The sequence below is a fragment of the Oncorhynchus mykiss genome, chromosome 17 (assembly GCF_013265735.2).
Source record: "Oncorhynchus mykiss isolate Arlee chromosome 17, USDA_OmykA_1.1, whole genome shotgun sequence".
Lineage (NCBI taxonomy): Eukaryota > Metazoa > Chordata > Actinopteri > Salmoniformes > Salmonidae > Oncorhynchus > Oncorhynchus mykiss.
The window spans coordinates 18,431,387-18,450,866 of NC_048581.1; the positions used below are offsets into that span (position 1 = coordinate 18,431,387).

The 19,480-nt window shown below is 45.0% G+C and overlaps 1 protein-coding gene across 1 annotated transcript in view; it reads right to left on the bottom strand.

The window, feature by feature from the left end:
* The window catches only part of LOC110487190 (voltage-dependent P/Q-type calcium channel subunit alpha-1A), a 132,396-nt gene that overhangs the window by 69,662 nt on the left and 43,254 nt on the right, over positions 1-19,480 (bottom strand). The window contains exons 18-25 of the mRNA XM_036948345.1: positions 11,742-11,898; positions 9,267-9,664; positions 9,105-9,221; positions 7,928-8,232; positions 7,616-7,754; positions 6,043-6,172; positions 4,257-4,316; positions 3,982-4,088 (exon numbers count right to left, since the gene is read on the bottom strand). Coding sequence (XP_036804240.1) covers positions 3,982-4,088; positions 4,257-4,316; positions 6,043-6,172; positions 7,616-7,754; positions 7,928-8,232; positions 9,105-9,221; positions 9,267-9,664; positions 11,742-11,898 — 1,413 coding nt within the window. The remainder of the gene's footprint in view (positions 1-3,981; positions 4,089-4,256; positions 4,317-6,042; positions 6,173-7,615; positions 7,755-7,927; positions 8,233-9,104; positions 9,222-9,266; positions 9,665-11,741; positions 11,899-19,480) is intronic.

Genomic DNA, 19,480 nt, shown 5'->3' on the forward strand with positions numbered 1-19,480 from the left:
CAATGCTGTGCATATATACACCCTTGTATGTACACCTTCCTCAGTCCTTGTGGTCTCCTAGCATTGTACTTGTCACACTCTTTCAATGCACATGTACAATTACTGCATGTTACATCATCAATCAAGTTACCATAGCAACCGTGTTATTGTCACGTTCATGCTACATGAACAATCTAGTAACCATAGCAACCTGCAGCTGTCCAGAAACACAAAAGGTCACCTTGGTAGCACCGTAGAGATCCAATTAAATTACTAGAGGGGCCATGTCATAAATCCTCAAAGGTCCAGAATGGGGTGAAAATGGAAGCAATATTGGACAGGGAGAACTTCAAACCAGTCTAATTGGAATGACTGGCAGTAGATTCCTGATTTTACTTATGCGGGAAAATAAAAGTAAGGCATGTGATATATCAGAAATTGTGTAATATAATTATTGTCAACCTAAAATATTTATTTATATTTTCTATTAAGGCATCTTAACTTTTACTCAAGTATGACAATTGGTAACTTTTTCCACGTCTGTAAATAGCCTCTAAAATATATGTAAACAGACCATTAATGTCTCAATTTGTGTTTTCTTGGAATGCTGTGAGTGCGATTATATGATACAATCAGTACTTGTTGCATTTACAACTTGTCTAAGTCCTATCATCAGCTGATTTCAGCCAGTGTATGGCTGTGGGTTGACTGCATTGTTTGAAAGGAATGTTGGCATATTGGCAGTTCATTTGAATAATTATTGGAATCATTCCTCTAAAACTGTCTGGCTAGCTAGCTAACAAACACAGTGCAGATAAATTCTTTGAATTCATTATTTTACACAATATCTTATCACAGCACTGTCAAACCACGGTTGACCAATGCCCTGACCAAAATGGCTGACCTTTATCCCATCATAAGAAGGTTCATGACCATTCTAGTATTCTAATTCCTAATTCTATGTGTAGCACAGATCAAAACATTGGTCACATTCTGCATCATAGAATGTTAGTGACATCTCAATCCGACATTGCCGTGAAGACACAAGGACACGTTCAGCTTCTTCCTCTTGTTACATCATCAACACTGTCAGCACCTCATTGTAACACATCCCAGCCAGGTTTGTGTGATGTCATCATGTAATCCATGTGAGTACCAGTGCAGGCATGCCATTGGAGCTGAGGAGGATGTACACACACACACACACTCTCTTTCATTCTTTCCTTCTCTCTCTCCTTCCTCCACCTTCTGCCTCTCGTCTCCATTCTCTCGCTCATTCATACTCAGGCACATATATCCATATACAACTGTCGATATGCGGACAATATCTCAAGATAAAAAATCATTCCACCCTCAGTGACCTGCCCCAAACATTCACCCCTCTCCTCCCTCCTTCCCTTTCTCGGCTCCCCCAGGCTCCCCCAGGCTCCCCCAGGCCGTGCAGAGGATAATAAATAGTAAAATACCTGCTCTTCTGGTGGATGAGTGGAGTGATTACCGGTAACCATTAACGGGTGTGTAAAGGTGTGTGTGTGAGGTGTGTGAGTGTGTGAGGTGTGCGTGTGTGAGGTGTGTGATGTAACGGGAGGACAGGGCAAGGTGTGTGCCTCGCAGCTCTGAACCAGAACGACCTGGGCACTAGAGGGTTACCGGGTGCCTGGGGAACCCTCAGCCTCACACAGCGTAAGGGGACAGGGGCGCTCTCAGGAGGTTTGGGGAGGGGGTGGGAGGGAGAGGATGATTGGGTGCAGTTGAAGGCTGGGAGATGTGGAGAAAGTTGGGGGAGGGATTAGGTGGTCGGGTGATTGGGTAGGGGTGCATTTAGTGGGGTTTGGGGGAGTTTTTGGGGGAAGGCAGGTTGGAGGGGGATGCAACAGTGAGCTAAGTTGGGGAGGGAGGTGGGAGGCAGGGGTTAGATGCAAGTAGTTGGGTGGGAGGGCAGCTGAGGGCTAGGTTTAGGAAGGTGGTGGTGGGGGGGTGTTGGAGTGAGTCGTGTAAGGTAAACTGGAGGAATCATTAGTGAGATGGCCGGCTGACTTGTGGCTGGTTGAGAGGAGTGTAAAGAGTGAAATGTGCAGATGTGATGAAATAATGAATGAAAGACATGGAAAAGGCAGATGTAGACTAGAGAGTTGAGTCTCATATTGAGAGAGTGGATGAGACACAAAGACACAGAGATGGAGAGGCCGCTTAGGACGGAGAGAGAGATGGGTAGAGAGAGAGAGAGAGAAAGAGGTCAGGCCCGTGCTGTGTGACTAGTCAGAGAAATAATCAACAAACAATCAACAAAAATAATGACAAGAAAGAGAGACACACAGACAGTGTTAGGCCAGGAAACAGAGCAACAGGCACAGAGGAAACGAGAGATGGAGGGATGAGAAAGAGAGAGAACATGGAAATACAGGAAAGAGAGACACACAGACAGTGTTAGGCCAGGAAACAGAGCAACAGGCACAGAGGAAACGAGGGATGGAGGGATGAGAAAGAGAGAGAACATGGAAATACAGGACAGAGAGACACACAGACAGTGTTAGGCCAGGAAACAGAGCAACAGGCACAGAGGAAACGAGAGATGGAGGGATGAGAAAGAGAGAGAACATGGAAATACAGGACAGAGAGACACACAGACAGTGTTAGGCCAGGAAACAGAGCAACAGGCACAGAGGAAACGAGAGATGGGGGGATGAGAAAGAGAGAGAACATGGAAATACAGGACAGAGAGACACACAGACAGTGTTAGGCCAGGAAACAGAGCAACAGGCACAGAGGAAACGAGAGATGGAGGGATGAGAAAGAGAGAGAACATGGAAATACAGGACAGAGAGACACACAGACAGTGTTAGGCCAGGAAACAGAGCAACAGGCACAGAGGAAACGAGAGATGGAGGGATGAGAAAGAGAGAGAACATGGAAATACAGGACAGAGAGACACACAGACAGTGTTAGGCCAGGAAACAGAGCAACAGGCACAGAGGAAACGAGAGATGGAGGGATGAGAAAGATAGAGAACATGGAAATACAGGACAGAGAGACACACAGAAAGTGTTAGGCCAGGAAACAGAGCAACAGGCACAGAGGAAACGAGAGATGGAGGGATGAGAAAGAGAGAGAACATGGAAATACAGGACAGAGAGACACACAGACAGTGTTAGGCCAGGAAACAGAGCAACAGGCACAGAGGAAACGAGAGATGGAGGGATGAGAAAGAGAGAGAACATGGAAATACAGGACAGAGAGACACACAGACAGTGTTAGGCCAGGAAACAGAGCAACAGGCACAGAGGAAACGAGAGATGGAGGGATGAGAAAGAGAGAGAACATGGAAATACAGGAAAGAGAGACTACATATAAAGTGTTAGGCCAGGAAACAGAGCAACAGGCACAGAGGAAACGAGAGATGGAGGGATGAGAAAGAGAGAGAACATGGAAATACAGGACAGAGAGACACACAGACAGTGTTAGGCCAGGAAACAGAGCAACAGGCACAGAGGAAACGAGAGATGGAGGGATGAGAAAGAGAGAGAACATGGAAATACAGGACAGAGAGACACACAGACAGTGTTAGGCCAGGAAACAAAGCAACAGGCACAGAGGAAACGAGAGATGGAGGGATGAGAAAGAGAGAGAACATGGAAATACAGGAAAGAGAGACTACATATAAAGTGTTAGGCCAGGAAACAGAGCAACAGGCACAGAGGAAACGAGAGATGGAGGGATGAGAAATATAGAGAACATGGAAATACAGGACAGAGAGACTACATATAAAGTGTTAGGCCAGGAAACAGAGCAACAGGCACAGAGGAAACGAGAGATGGAGGGATGAGAAAGAGAGAGAACATAGAAATACAGGAAAGAGAGACTACATATAGAGTGTTGAGGCAGTAAGGGCCAGACAATGCATCAGGCAAAGGAGTGAAAGGCGACTGAAAGACAGGGTGATGAAAAGAGGAGTGTGGGTCAAGAGGGGGGAGACAGAGCTGAGGGGGGGGGGGGGACACTTACGTGAAGGCGAAGGCCACCAGAGCACCACTAACCACTATAAAGTCCAGGATGTTCCACAGGTCCCTGAAGTATGAACCCTGATGTAAGAACAGGCCTAGCACCACCATCTGGGGACAGAGGAAAGGAGAGGTGTTAGTACACACACACATACACACACACACACACACACACACACACACACACACACACACACACACACAAACAATAGGGCACTCATGAACGCAAGCACACACGTATACAGACGCTAAAACAGATATTAACACTCTGTATACTACCTTGATCAACATCTCAAACGTGAAGACACCCGTGAAGACATAGTCAAAGTATTTCAGCACCTGAGAATGACAGAGTAGAGGTACCAAGATAGATCACATACCTGGTCACTATACATACACATTATAGAAGTAGATAGAGATACAGTGCCTTGCGAAAGTATTCGGCCCCCTTGAACTTTGCGACCTTTTTCCACATTTCAGGCTTCAAACATAAAGATATAAAACTGTATTTTTTTGTGAAGAATCAACAAGTGGGACACAATCATGAAGTGGAACGACATTTATTGGATATTTCAAACTTTTTTAACAAATCAAAAACTGAAAATTTGGGCGTGCAAAATTATTCAGCCCCTTTACTTTCAGTGCAGCAAACTCTCTCCAGGAGTTCAGTGAGGATCTCTGAATGATCCAATGTTGACCTAAATGACTAATGATGATAAATACAATCCACCTGTGTGTAATCAAGTCTCTGTATAAATGCACCTGCACTGTGATAGTCTCAGAGGTCCGTTAAAAGCGCAGAGAGCATCATGAAGAACAAGGAACACACCAGGCAGGTCCGAGATACTGTTGTGAAGAAGTTTAAAGCCGGATTTGGATACAAAAAGATTTCCCAAGCTTTAAACATCCCAAAGTTCAAGGGGGCCGAATACTTTCGCAAGGCACTGTATATAGATCCCATACCTGTACACTGTACATACACATTATATAGATAGATAAGTCACATGCCTGTACACTATACATACACATTATAGAAATAGATAGAGACAGATAGGTCACATACCTGTACACTATACAAACACATTATAGAAATAGATAGAGACAGATAGGTCACATGCCTGTACACTATACATACACATTATAGAAATAGATAGGTCACATACCTGTACACTATACATACACATTATAGAAATAGATAGGTCACATACCTGTACACTATGCATACACATTATAGAAATAGATAGAGACAGATAGGTCACGTGCCTGTACACTATACATACACATTATAGAAATAGATAGAGACAGATAGGTCACATACCTGTAAAGGAAGAAAGAGAGAGGCAGACAAACTGACAGAGACAAACGGACAGAGAAAGACAGAGAGAGAGAGACAGAGAGAGAGACAGAGAAAGACAGAGAGAGAGAGACAGAGAAAGACAGAGACAGATAGAGACAGAGACAGAGGGAGACAGAGAGAGAGAGACAGAGACAGAGAGAGACAGAGAGAGAGAGACAGAGAGAGAGAGACAGAGAGAGAGACAGAGAGAGAGAGAGAGAGACAGAGAGAGAGAGAGAGAGAGAGAGAGAGAGAGAGAGAGAGAGACAGACAGAGAGAGACAGAGACAGTGAGAAAGATATATAGAGAGACAGAGACAGAGAGAGACAGAGACAGTGAGAAAGATATATAGAGAGACAGAGACAGAGACAGAGAGAAAGATATATAGAGAGACAGAGACAGAGACAGAGAGAAAGATATATAGAGAGACAGAGACAGAGACAGAGAGAAAGATATATAGAGAGACAGAGACAGAGACAGAGAGAAAGATATATAGAGAGACAGAGAAACAGTGAAAGAGTGAGCGAGGCAGGCGTAGAGGTGTCTCACATTGGTGAAAACACAGACAGAGATACAAAGACAGACAGACAAGTGCAGAGGTGTTGTCTCATGTTGTTGAGAGGCAATTCAGAGAAATATACACACACAACACGAGTGGAAAGACCAACAGAGACAGCTGGATAGAAAGAAAAGCACAGGAGAGAAACAGAAAGATGTGTGTTGTCTCACTTGGTTGCTTGGTGACTCAGGCCAGACAGGGTCCTCTGCAGCCAGGGCGATGCTGCTCATTGCGATCACAGACAGGATACTGAACTCAAAGTACTTCCTGGTCAGGATGTAGTGGCAGCACCTACGGAACCTGCAACACACACACACACAATACAACGCACCCACAAAGTGATGCATGCTGTTTCAATAGTCTGTGTAGCTAGCTTGTTACTCTGTCTTATTTTTCCAGGAATCATGGGGCTCCTTTCATGTTCCAACATTTGACCAAATGGACTACGCATCTGGGAACTTTGTCTGTGCTCCGTTCTGTGTGGTTAAGATTGGACTGGTACTCCCCTCTTCCGTTTCCTGAATGGAACATAACTTCTCTCTCTATCACACATACACCATATGACCAAAAGTAGGTGGACTTCTACTCGAACATCTCATTCCAAAATCATGGGCATTAATAAGGAGTTGGTATCCCCCTTTGCTGCTATAACAGCCTCCACTCTTCTGTGAAGGCTTCCCACTAGATGTTGGAACATTGCTGCGGGGACTTGCTTCCATTCAGCCACAAGAGCATTAGTGAGGTCGGGTACTGATGTTGGGCGATTAGGCCTGGCTTGCAGTCGGCGTTCCAATTCATCCCAAAGGTGTTCGATGGGGTTGAGGTCAGGGCTCTGTGCAGGCCAGTTAAGTTCTTCCATACCGATCTCAACAAACCATTTCTGTATGGACAACACTTTGTGCACAGGGGCATTGTCATGCTGAAACAGGAAAGGGCCTTAACCAAACTGTTGCCACAAAGTTGGAAGCACAGAATCGTCTAGAATGTATGCTGTAGCGTTAAGATATTCCTTCACAGCCTCTCGAGTGGTGCAGCGGTCTAAGGCACTGCATCGCAGTGCTAGAGGCGTCACTACAGATCCGAGTTCGGTCCCGGGCTGTGTCGCAGCCGGCCACGACCGGAAGACCCATGAGGAGGCGCAGAATTGGCCCAGCGTTGTCCGGGTTAGGGGAGGGTTTGTCCGGGTTAGGGGAGGGTTTGTCCGGGTTAGGGGAGGCGTTGTCCGGGTTAGGGGAGGGTTTGTCCGGGTTAGGGGAGGGTTTGTCCGGGTTAGGGGAGGCGTTGTCCGGGTTAGGGGAGGGTTTGTCCGGGTTAGGGGAGGGTTTGTCCGGGTTAGGGGAGGCGTTGTCCGGGTTAGGGGAGGGTTTGTCCGGGTTAGGGGAGGGTTTGTCCTGCTGGGATGTCCTTGTCGAGCTTTACACCACTCCAGCCGACGCTTGGCATTGCGCATGGTGATCTTAGGCTTGTTCTTCCATGGAAAAACATTTCATGAAGCTCCTGAAGAACAGTTCTTGTGCTGATGTTGCTTCCAGAGGCAGTTTGGAACTTGGTAGTGAGTTGCAACCGAGGACAGACTATTTTTATGCTCTACGTGCTTCAGTACTCGGCGGTGGATTTTATACACCTGTCAGCACCGAGTTTGAAATGGCTGAAATGGCTGCATCCACTCATTTGAAGGGGTGTCCACATACTTCTGTATATATAGTGTACAACACCCACGTACACACACACACACACACTCACGGGTTGGTGGTGGACAGTATGAAACAGGAGCTGAACGGGGGCATTGGTTTGGGACCATCTTCATCGCCCCCTTCATCCTCCTCTTCCTCCTTCTTCTCCTCATCCTTCTTTTTCTGGTCTGTGTTAGCATTCTTGTTCACTGAGATGAAGAGAGGAAAAAAGGAGAGAGCGAGAGAGAGAGATGAAGAGAGAGAGAGAGTTGAAGAGAGTCAAGAGAGAGTGTCAAAGTATTAGAATGATCCAAAATAGTACATTCACCACCCATACATAAACTCACACACACCCCGCCTTCCCCCACACACACCCACCCACCTTGCAGGATGGCATTGGTGGAGGGATATGGATAGACAGGAGGCATCATATCCACGACCGTATGAGCCGGCTTGGCCATACTGGTCAGAATTAGACTGTCCATACTATGGTGGTGTGTGTCTGCTGTCACACTGCGGTTCAGGAGGTTATTCACAAGGTCAGGGTGGTCTGGGGGCAGCGGGTGGAGGGTGTGGTCGTGTAGTTTGCTGTTGTTGAGGAGGTTGTCTAGGTCTTCCCTGTACTGACTGTCCTGTCTGAGGATGGGCCGAGCGGTGGAGAGGTTGGGGCCACTGCAGTGGTGGTCTCTGACGGAGGGATGGGGGGTGGGAGGAGAGGGAAAGAGAGGAAGAGTGAGAGGGGGTAGAGTTTGGGGGAGGCAGGCGCAAGGACAGTGTCATCTTGAAAAAACATAGTTACTATGCTGCTCATTTAATGACATACAGTACAGGACACTGGCTTCGACAAATCAATAGCAATCTACACCACCGTTCAAAAGTTTGGGGTCACTTAGAAATGTCTTTTTCTTTTTAAATAAAAGCAACAAAAAAAAGTCCATTAAAATAACATCAAATTGATCAGAAATTGGCAGATTTTTTATGGAATATCTACATAGGCGTACAGACAATGGACAATGACCTAAAGTACAGCTCCAAACTATGCAATAACTATTTAGGGAAGAAGCAGTCAGCTGGTATTCTGTCTATAAGGGAGTGGCCTGCACAGTCACCGGATCTCAACCCTATTGAGCTGTTGTGGGAGCAGCTTGACCATATGGTAGGTAAGAAGTGCCCATCAAGCCAATCCAACTTGTGGGAGGTGCTTCAGGAAGCATGGGGTGAAATCTCTTCAGATTATCTCAGCAAATTGACAACTAGAATGCCAAAGGTCTGCAAGGCTGTAATTGCTGCAAATGGAGGATTCTTTGACGAAAGCAAAGTTTGAAGGACACAATTACTTTTTCAATTAAAAATCATTATTTATAACCTTGTCAACATCTTGACTATATTTCCTATTCATTTTGCACCTCATTTCATGTATGTTTTCATGGAAAACAAGGACATTTGTAAGTGACCCCAAACGTTTGAACGGTAGTGTACATACTGTTGATCCCCAAAGGAAACATTAGGTTTGATATTGACAGATTCAGACACAGACACTCGGATCCTCTGTCACTCACTTTCTAACTCGATGCTGTCGGCTCCTCTCTCCATGCCGATGACGCCTCGGCCTCCTCCCCTCCCCCTCTACCTCACCCCCCTCCCCTACCACTACCCCTTCTGTCCCCTTACACTTATGCCTTCTCCCTCCCTCCTCCCCCTCCCTCCTAACCCTCCTGTGCCTCCTCTTCTCATCCCCCACTCCTCCCTCGCTGTAATGCGGTGACACACTCCTCCCCTCCTTCCCTTCTTTATGCCTACATCTCCTTCCATGTTCCCTTCTTTCTTCAATACCCTCCAGCGTCTGCAGGGACAATCTGCTCCCCCCGTGCCCCAGACGGGCCTCTCTCTCTGGGCCACTACCTCCCCTTGGTTCACCCCCCCTGTATCTCTGATGGTAGCAGGCCTGGCGTCTGATGTATTCTTCAGCCCTCTGCTGGCCCAGGGTGTCCTGCGGGTCTAGAGGGGGCTCTCCGGGCCGGGTCTTGTTGGTATTGTTGTTGCGATTGTCCTGGGGGTTGACCACCAGCGGACGGTCCAGGTGGGTCTTCATGTCCCCCGCACGATGGGGGTACGACACCTGGGGAGGGAGGGGGTTAAGGATGGTAATGATGTTATCTTCTGAAACCGGATCAATAAGTTACTTTATATAGGCAAACAACAAGGGCAGAATCCTAACACGTGGACCTCAAGTTAAGATTCTTCCATAAATAAAGAAAACCCTATGTTTATTCTCTTCTAACTCAAATCCTTTCTCCTTTCCTGAGCCCGACTCCTAGAACCAGAGATGTGCAGAGTTTAGCAAACAGTCTGCCATTTTGTCACCAAAGGTTCTATTTGTGGATGTAACTAGTGGGACATTTTTGACACCAATAGCTACCAGTAATTTACCAAAGTTACCGGAATTGTCTGTAATTTTGGTAAGTAACAGGTAATCTATGACAATCTATGGTAACTTTGGTAATTCAGACCTGAATAACGTAATAAAACATGTATTCACATATTGTCCATAAGTTTCTAGTGGATAGACCATAATGGTTCAAGAGAAAAGAGCCTAGTTAATGGAAAAAGCACTTTATCAACAACGGCGTTATTTTCAATGAACTCTGCAACTCTTCCAACTGTTGACCTTTTTCACAACAGCCACCAGTTTGGCGGCAGAACATTTACAACGTTGAAATACTGACACAGTAAAATAAATAAAAGTCTTGCAAATGCCAAGAGGGTGCAAAGCTGTCGTCAAGGCAAAGGGGGGCTATTTGAAGAATCTCAATTATAAAATATATTTTGATTAGTTTAACACTTTTTTGGTTACTACATGATTCCGTATGTGATATTTAATAGTGTTGATGTATTCACTATTATTCTACAATGTAAAAATAGCAAAAGATAAAGAAAAACCCTTAAATGAGTAGGTGTTCTAAAACTGTTGACTGGTACTGTATATACACAGTATGCGTTTATCTGAGACTCTATGGGTAACATTTTACACTACAGTGTCGTTATTACTGTGTAATCATTCAGTACAGTACTACAATCTCCGTTACTATTTTTTACACTACATTTACACTGTAAGATTAGTTACTGTTGAAGTTACACTGTACTGACATGCAGACAGTAAAAAAGGACTGTGAAGTGTTTTATTGTCTCTCTCACCTCCCCCCTCTCCTCTGACCTTCCAGTGTTCTGTGTCTCTCACCTCTCCCTCCCCCCTCTCCTCTGACCTTCCAGTGTTCTGTGTCTCTCACCTCTCCCTCCCCCCTCTCCTCTGACCTTTCAGTGTTCTGTGTCTCTCACCTCTCCCCCCCCCTCCTCTGACCTTCCAGTGTTCTGTATCTCTCACCTCTCCCTCCCCCCTCTCCTCTGACCTTCCAGTGTTCTGTGTCTCTCACCTCTCCCTCCCCCTCTCCTCTGACCTTCCAGTGTTCTGTGTCTCTCACCTCTCCCTCCCCCCTCTCCTCTGACCTTCCAGTGTTCTGTGTCTTTCACCTCTCCCCCCCCCTCTCCTCTGACCTTCCAGTGTTCTGTGTCTCTCACCTCTCCCTCCCCCCTCTCCTCTGACCTTCCAGTGTTCTGTATCTCTCCCTCCCCCCTCTCCTCTGACCTCCCAGTGTTCTGTGTCTCTCACCTCTCCCCCCCCTCTCCTCTGACCTTCCAGTGTTCTGTGTCTCTCACCTCTCCCTCCCCCCTCTCCTCTGACCTTCCAGTGTTCTGTGTCTCTCACCTCTCCCTCCCCCCTCTCCTCTGACCTTCCAGTGTTCTGTATCTCTCACCTCTCCCCCCCCTCTCCTCTGACCTTCCAGTGTTCTGTGTCTCTCACCTCTCCCTCCCCCCTCTCCTCTGACCTTCCAGTGTTCTGTATCTCTCACCTCTCCCCCCTCTTCTCTGACCTTCCAGTGTTCTGTGTCTCTCACCTCTCCCTCCCCCCTCTCCCCTGACCTCCCAGTGTTCTGTCTCTCTCACCTCTCCCTCCTCTTCTCCCCTGACCTTCCAGTGTTCTGTGTCTCTCACCTCTCCCTCCCCCTCTCCTCTGACCTTCCAGTGTTCTGTGTCTCTCACCTCCCCCCCCCCCCCTCTCCTCTGACCTTCCAGTGTTCTGTGTCTCTCACCTCTCCCTCCCCCTCTCCCCTGACCTTCCAGTGTTCTGTGTCTCTCACCTCTCCCTCCCCCTCTCCCCTGACCTTCCAGTCCTCCGTGTCCATCTCGTTGTACAGGGCCTCTCTGCTGGTCATCAGGTTCTGTCTCCTTATCTCACTGGTCCTCTGTTCCCACACGGATTTACCACCAGCCTTATTATTCTTCTGCTGCTCCTTACTGTGGGGAGAGAAAAAAAGAAAGAAAATTAGGAAGAAAGAAAGAGAGAGAGAGAGAGAGAGAGAGAGGGAAGTGTAGAAGAAGAAGATACGGAGAGGAAGATAGGGATAAGAAAGAAGAGAGGAGAATGGGATCAGTTGTGAATGTTGCTAGACGAGATAGAAGAGATAACTACGTTTTTTTTCTACCAGCCCCCCTAAGCGATGATGTCATAGACCCAACAGCAGACAGACAGCCAGTGAGAAGAGTCCTTGTAGCCCACATAGGAATACACTGCAGAGGTTGCTGTGATGATGATGATGATTACGATGATGATGGTGGTGAAGATGATTATGATGGAAGTGCCAAAACATCGACAGATACCTCAAATTAAGGTAGTTTTTACACATAAATTGTTTATTACAAGATTTTGTTGAATAAGCCTTTTTGTTTGTTGAATTTTCAACCACATTATTTTACCAACATTATATCAACAAAATCTCAAACAGTTTGTTTCAATATATACAAACGATTCCCTTCTTGCGAGACAAAGACAGAGACGAAGACATAGCCATGGACTTTTGAGAAGGTAGGGGGTGAAATGTGTTACAGCCTTCAGCCCCCCCTCAACTGCACACCCACCCCCCTCCCAAATGACCCCTCCTGTACTTCCCCTCGAGTACCTCACTAACACCTCTTACCTCCAACGATTCAGATATTTCAGATCATTCTAGACGTGAATGATGACAAATCCTCATAGAAAAGAATGGTCAGTTTTCAATTCAAATATGACATTTCAATTCATCCTTTTGAATCTACTGAATTGAAACTGGAATTGACCCCAACAACCCCAGCTAGCCAGCTTATCACACCTACTAACAAAATGACAGCCAGCCAGAGGTGAACAAACAAACACCAAAACAAGGATCAGGAATTAGGATTGGCAAAACCCAAAAACGTTCCCAAAGTTCCCAGGTTTTCCAGAAACCCCAACTGGAATATTCCAACTGGAAATGTTCAAATATATGTATTTTTTTAACCCCGGAGGTTTTTAGAATGTTGCAACCCTAAATCATGAAACAGCACGGAAAGACAGACTGAAAAAACGACACGAACAAAAGAACGACACAAACTTCAAAAATAAAGGAAAAACAACACCAGAAAAAGATGGATGAGGAAAGGATCACATGAAAAGTAAAAAATAAAAAAGTAAAGTGTAAAATGAGATAAACGAGTAAATACCAGTCAAGCACATTCTCTGTGGCATCGATACGCTCAGTTTTTGTTACTGTCACTCTGAAGAGGAGACAAGGAGGGGAGGGAGCGACACAGCCGACATAAAAACAACGCCGCCACAACCTTCCTCCCACCACTTCTACCGTACACAACGTTTATATACAACCTTCTCACAACATTTCCTTTTTTTTCTTTCTGTCCACAACGTTTCCACAACGTTGAGAAGAGTGAGTGTGCTCAGAGTGTTGTTAGTGTCATGAGAAATAGGGGTGTTAGGAAGGTGAATCGGATAAAAACAATGTCCTCCCTCCACCTCTACTATATACAACATTCACAAGAGTGAAAGAGTGAGTCCTGGCAGTTAGTGGAAGAAGATGTGGTAAACCTTCTCAGAACATTTACAGAACCTTCAGACAACCGTTAGACAACGTTTAGAAGAGTGAGTTAGTGTGTTCGTGTAGGAAGGAGGGGGGGGGGTTGGTTTGTAGGAGGGTTGGTTACCGGTAGGTGGCGTGTATAAAAACAGCGTTGCTACAACCTTCCCATGTTTAAATAACCTTTAGACAACGTTTAGAAGAGTGAGTTAGTCTGTTCGTGTAGGAAGAAGGAGGGGTTGGTGGAGGAGGGTTAGTTGCCGGTAGGTGGCGTGTATAAAAACAGCGTTGCTACAACCTTCCCATTTTTAAATAACCTTTAAACTAGGGTTGTCATGATACCAGTCTCACAAGAAAACAAAACATAAAGCCACTTCAAACCAAATGACATTTTATTAGTCACATGCGCCGAATACAACAGTGAAATGCTTACTTACAAGCCCCTAACCAACAATGCAGTTTAAAAATATGGATAGGAATAAGAAATAAAAGTTACAAGTAGTTGAAGAGCAGTGTGCAGGGGCACTGGTTAGTCAAGGTAATTTTTCCTTTATTTAACTAGGCAAGTCAGTTAAGAACAAATACTTATTTTTAATGACGTTCTAGGAACAGTGGGTTAACTGCCTTGTTCAGGGGCAGAATCCCCAGCTCGGGGATTAGATCTTGCAACCTTTCGGTCACTAGTCCAACGCTCTAACCACTAGGCTACCTGCCGCCCCATATGTACATGTAGGTAGAGTGACTATGCATAGATAATAACAGAGAGTAGCAGAGGTGTAAATGGGGGGGGCAATGGAAATAGTCTGGGTAGCCATTTGATTAGATGTTCAGGAGTCTTATGGCTTGGGGGTAGAAGCTGTTTAGAAGCCTTCTTGGACCTAGACTTGGCACTCCGGTACCGCTTGCCATGCGGTAGCAGAGAGAACGGTCTATGACTAGGGTGGCTGGAGTCTTTGACAATTTTTAGGGCCTTCCTCTGACACCGCCTGGTATATAGATCCTGGATGGCAGGAAGCTTGGCCCCAGTGACGTATTGGGCCGTAAACACTACCCTCTGTAGTGCCTTGCGGTTGAAGGCCGAGCAGTTGCCATACCAGGTAGTGATGCAACCAGCCAGGATGCTCTCGATGGTGCAGTTGTAGAACCTTTTGAGGATCTGAGGACCCATGCCAAATCTTTTCGATCTTTAGAGGGGGAATAGGTTTTGTCATGCTCTCTTCACAACTGTCTTGGTGTGATGGACCATGTTAGTTTGTTGGTGATGTGGACACCAAGGAACTTGAAGCTCTCAACCTGCTCCACTACAGTCCCGTCAATGAGAATGGGGGGCGTGCTCAGTCCTCCATTCCTGTAGTCCACAGTATCTCCTTTGTCTTGATCACATTGAGGGAGAGGTTGTTGCACTGGCATCACACGGCCAGGTCTCTGACCTCCTCCCTGTAGGCTGTCTCGTCGTTGTTGGTGATCAGGCCTACCACTTTTGTGCATCTGCAAACTTAATGATGGCGTTGGAGTTGTGCCTGGCCATGCAGTCATGAGTGAAGAGGGAGTACAGGAGGGGACTGAGCATGCACCCTGAGGGGCCCCCGTGTTGAGGATCAGTGTGTTGGATGTGTTGTTGCCTACCCTTACCATCTGGGGCCGGCCTGTCAGGAAGTCCAGGATCAAGTTGCAAAGGGAGGTGTTTAGTTCCAGGGTCCTTAGCTTAGTGATGAGCTTCGTGGGCACTATGGTGTTGAATGCTGAGCTGTAGTCAATGAATAGCATTCTCACATAGGTGTTCCTTTTGTCCAGGTGGGAAAGGGCAGTGTGGAGTGAAATAGAGATTGCATAATCTCTGGATCTGTTAGGGCGGTATGCACATTGGAGAAGGTTTAGACTGTCTGGGATTATGGCGTTGATGTGGGCCTTTCAAAGCACTTCATGGCTACAGAGTGCTACGGGTCAGTAGTCATTTAGGCAGGTTACCTTAGTGTTCTTGGGCACAGGGACTATGGTGTTCGGCTTAAAATATTTTGGTATTATAGACTCGGACAGGGAGAGGTTGAAAATGTCAGTAAAGACACTTGCCAGTTGGTCAGCGCATGCTCGCAGTACACGTCCTGGTAATCCATCTGGCCCAGCGGCCTTGTGAATGTTGACCTGTTTAAAGGTCTTACTCACGTTGGCTGCGGGGGGCATGATCACACAGTCATCCAAAACAGCTGGTGCTCTCATGCATGTTTCAGTGTTATTTCCCTCGAAGCGAGCATAGAAGTAGTTCAGCTAGTCTGGTAGGCTCGTGTTACTGGACAGCTCTAGGCTGTGCTTCCCTTTGTAGTCTGAAATGGTTTTCAAGCCCTGCCACATCCAACGAGCGTCGGAGCCGGTGTAGTACGTCCTCTATTGACACTTTGCTTATTGGATGGTTTGTCGGAGGACATATCGGGAATTCTTATAAGCTTCCGGGTTCGAGTCCCGCTCCTTGAAAGTGGCAGCTTTAGCCTTTAGCTTCGTGCGGATGTTGCTTGTAATCTATGTGTTCTGGTTGGGGTATGTATGTACGGTCACTGTGGGGACGACGTCTTCGATGCACTTATTGATAAAGCCAGTAACTGATGTGGTGTACTCCTTAATGCCATCGGAAGAATCCCAGAAAATATTCCAGTCTGTGATAGCAAAACAGTCCTGTAGTTTAGCATCTGCTTCATCTGACCACTTTGTTATTGACTGAGTCACTGGTGATTCCTACTTACATTTTTGCTCGTAAGCAGGAATCAGGAGGATGGAATTATGGTCAGATTTGCCAAATGGAGGGAGAGGGAGAGCTTTGTACGCGTCTCTCTGTGTGGAGTAAAGGTGGTCTAGAGTTGTTTTCCATCTGGTTGCACATTTAACATGCAGATAGAAATTTGGTAAAACAAATGTAAGTTTCTCATGTTGGAAACAAACAGCCTTACGATGTCACCCAGAGTCACATGTTTCTATTTCAAGCTATAGCACACTACATTTTACAGGACCAAAGAGTTTAGTCTGCTTTCTGTTTTCCTTCCTGCCATGGAAAATCAGGTGTCGTAGTATTGCGATACTGGTCCTACGACAACATTTAGAAGAGTGTTTGGAGGGGGTTAGTTGTTGGAGTAATGTGTTTGTGCCTCTGTTTAAATCACCACCACAAAGTCAAATGCATTAGCATCTGATATATGGCACCTTGAATGTGTGTCTATGGCTGCATTTACACAGGCAGCCCAAGTCTAATCTTTTGCCCAAAAGAGCTGATCTGATTGGTCAGAAGATCAGAATTGGGCTGCCTGTGTAAATGCAGCCTGTCATATTGTGTAACATGAAGTCTTGATAAACAGTATCTTAATACAGTATTGTTCATGTATAGCAGGGAAATGTACACACACTCTCGCTCCTCCGTCCCATCCCCTACGTCCTCTAAGACATGACTAAACCTATTGTTCTCCGGGTAAAAAAACACTAAGACAGGCGCAGAGCACCGGGTAAGGACTTTTTATAAAGGCCTGGAGGGGCTTATGTAAAATCTGCTTCTCCTTGCAGAAACAGCAGACAATGGAACACACACACACAAAAGGGCACATCAAACATTTCAAAGGGCCACAGAATTTCAGTAGAAACTATTTCCTTTTCCTGTCACTGTCTTTGATGATAAGAAGATGCCATTCTTCTGGCTGTAGTCTGTCTTTGCCCGCTAGTGTTGCCGCGTAGCCACTTAGCTCGTTTCCATTGACTCTGAATGGAATTAGGGTGGAATTACGTTTTAGTGCACTCACTCACTGTCAAATTTGATGATGCTTCGTACGTTTTTTTTATGGGACCTTGCGGCAGGGTAGCCTAGTGGTTAGAGCGTTGGACTAGTAACCGGAAGGTTGTGAGTTCAAACCCCCGAGCTGACAAGGTACAAATCTGTCGTTCTGCCCCTGAACAGGCAGTTAACCCACTGTTCCCAGGCCGTCATTGAAAATAAGAATTTGTTCTTAACTGACTTGCCTGGTTAAATAAAGGTAAAATAAAAAATAAAAATAAAATAAAAACTCCTCGAAGCTCAAACTAGTATATTTAACTATGCTTCCTTCTCATAACTAGTATAGTGTATTTAACCTCCTTCTCATAATTACTGAAGTGTATTTAACCTCCTTCTCATAATTACTGAAGTGTATTTAACCTCCTTCTCATAATTACTGAAGTGTATTTAACCTCCTTCTCATAATTACTGAAGTGTATTTAACCTCCTTCTCATAATTACTGAAGTGTATTTAACCTCCTTCTCATAATTACTGAAGTGTATTTAACCTCCTTCTCATAATTACTGAAGTGTATTTAACCTCCTTCTCATAATTACTGAAGTGTATTTAACCTCCTTCTCATAATTACTGAAGTGTATTTAACCTCCTTCTCATAATTACTGAAGTGTATTTAACCTCCTTCTCATAATTACTGAAGTGTATTTAACCTCCTTCTCATAATTACTGAAGTGTATTTAACCTCCTTCTCATAATTACTGAAGTGTATTTAACCTCCTTCTCATAATTACTGAAGTGTATTTAACCTCCTTCTCATAATTACTGAAGTGTATTTAACCTCCTTCTCATAATTACTGAAGTGTATTTAACCTCCTTCTCATAATTACTGAAGTGTATTTAACCTCCTTCTCATAATTACTGAAGTGTATTTAACCTCCTTCTCATAATTACTGAAGTGTATTTAACCTTGTACCTCTCTTGATGATGACTGTGATTAAAGTTGAAGAAGCCTAGGTCAGTGGCTACGGAGATTTAGGTCGAGTGGGAGATGGAGTGAGCGTCTTGAAGTGTGTGTTGGTCGGATTGAGTAGAGTGTTGGAGTGTACATTAGACTGAGTACTGATGTACTGTGTGTGTGTGTGTGTGTGTGTGTGTGTGTGTGTGTGTGTGTGTGTGTGTGTGTGTTTCCAGTGTATCAGTATATTTGCTTTCATATGTGACACAACTGAAATAACCACAGATCTAGCAACAGACAGATAGATATAATATAGATAGAATATAGATAGAATATAGATAGAATATGGATAGATAGATGTATATAATATAGATAGAAAATAGACAGATAGAATTAGATAGATAGATAGATGATAAAGTATAGATAGATAGATAGATAGATAGAATATAGATAGATGGATAGAATATAGATAGATAGATAGATAGATAGGTAGAATATAGATAGATGGATAGATAGGTAGAATATAGATAGATGGATAGAATATAGATAGATAGATAGATAGATAGATAGATAGATAGATAGGTAGAATATAGATAGATGGATAGATAGGTAGAATATAGATAGATGGATAGAATATAGATAGATAGATAGATAGATAGATAGGTAGAATATAGATAGATGGATAGATAGGTAGAATATAGATAGATGGATAGAATATAGATAGATAGATATATAGATAGATACAGTGCATTCAAAAAGTATTCAGACCCCTTCACTTTTTCCACATTTTGTTACATTACAGCCATTTTGCAAATGTATAAAAAAAAAACGCAAATATCACATATACATAAGTATTCAGACCCTTTACTCAGTTCTTTGTTGAAGCACCTTTGGTAACGATTACAGCCTTGAGTCTTCTTGGGAATGACGTTTGGGTCTTCTTGGGAATAAAGTTTGGCACACCTGTATTTGGGGAGTTTCTCCCATTAATCTCTGCAGATCCCCTCAAGCTGCACCGCTATTATCAGGTCTCTCCAGAGATGTTCGATCAGGTTCAAGTCCGGGCTCTGGCTGGGCCACTCAAGGACATTCAGAGACTTGTCCTGAAGCCACTCCTGTGTGTGCTTAGGGTTGTTGTGCTGTTGAAAGGTGAAACTTCGCCCCAGTCCGAGGTCCTGAGCCCCCTGGAAAGATTTTCATCAAGGATCTCTCTGTAATTTGCTCCGTTCATCTTTCCCTCGATCCTGACTAGTCTCCCATGCTTCATCGTGCAGATGGTGCCAGGTTTCCTC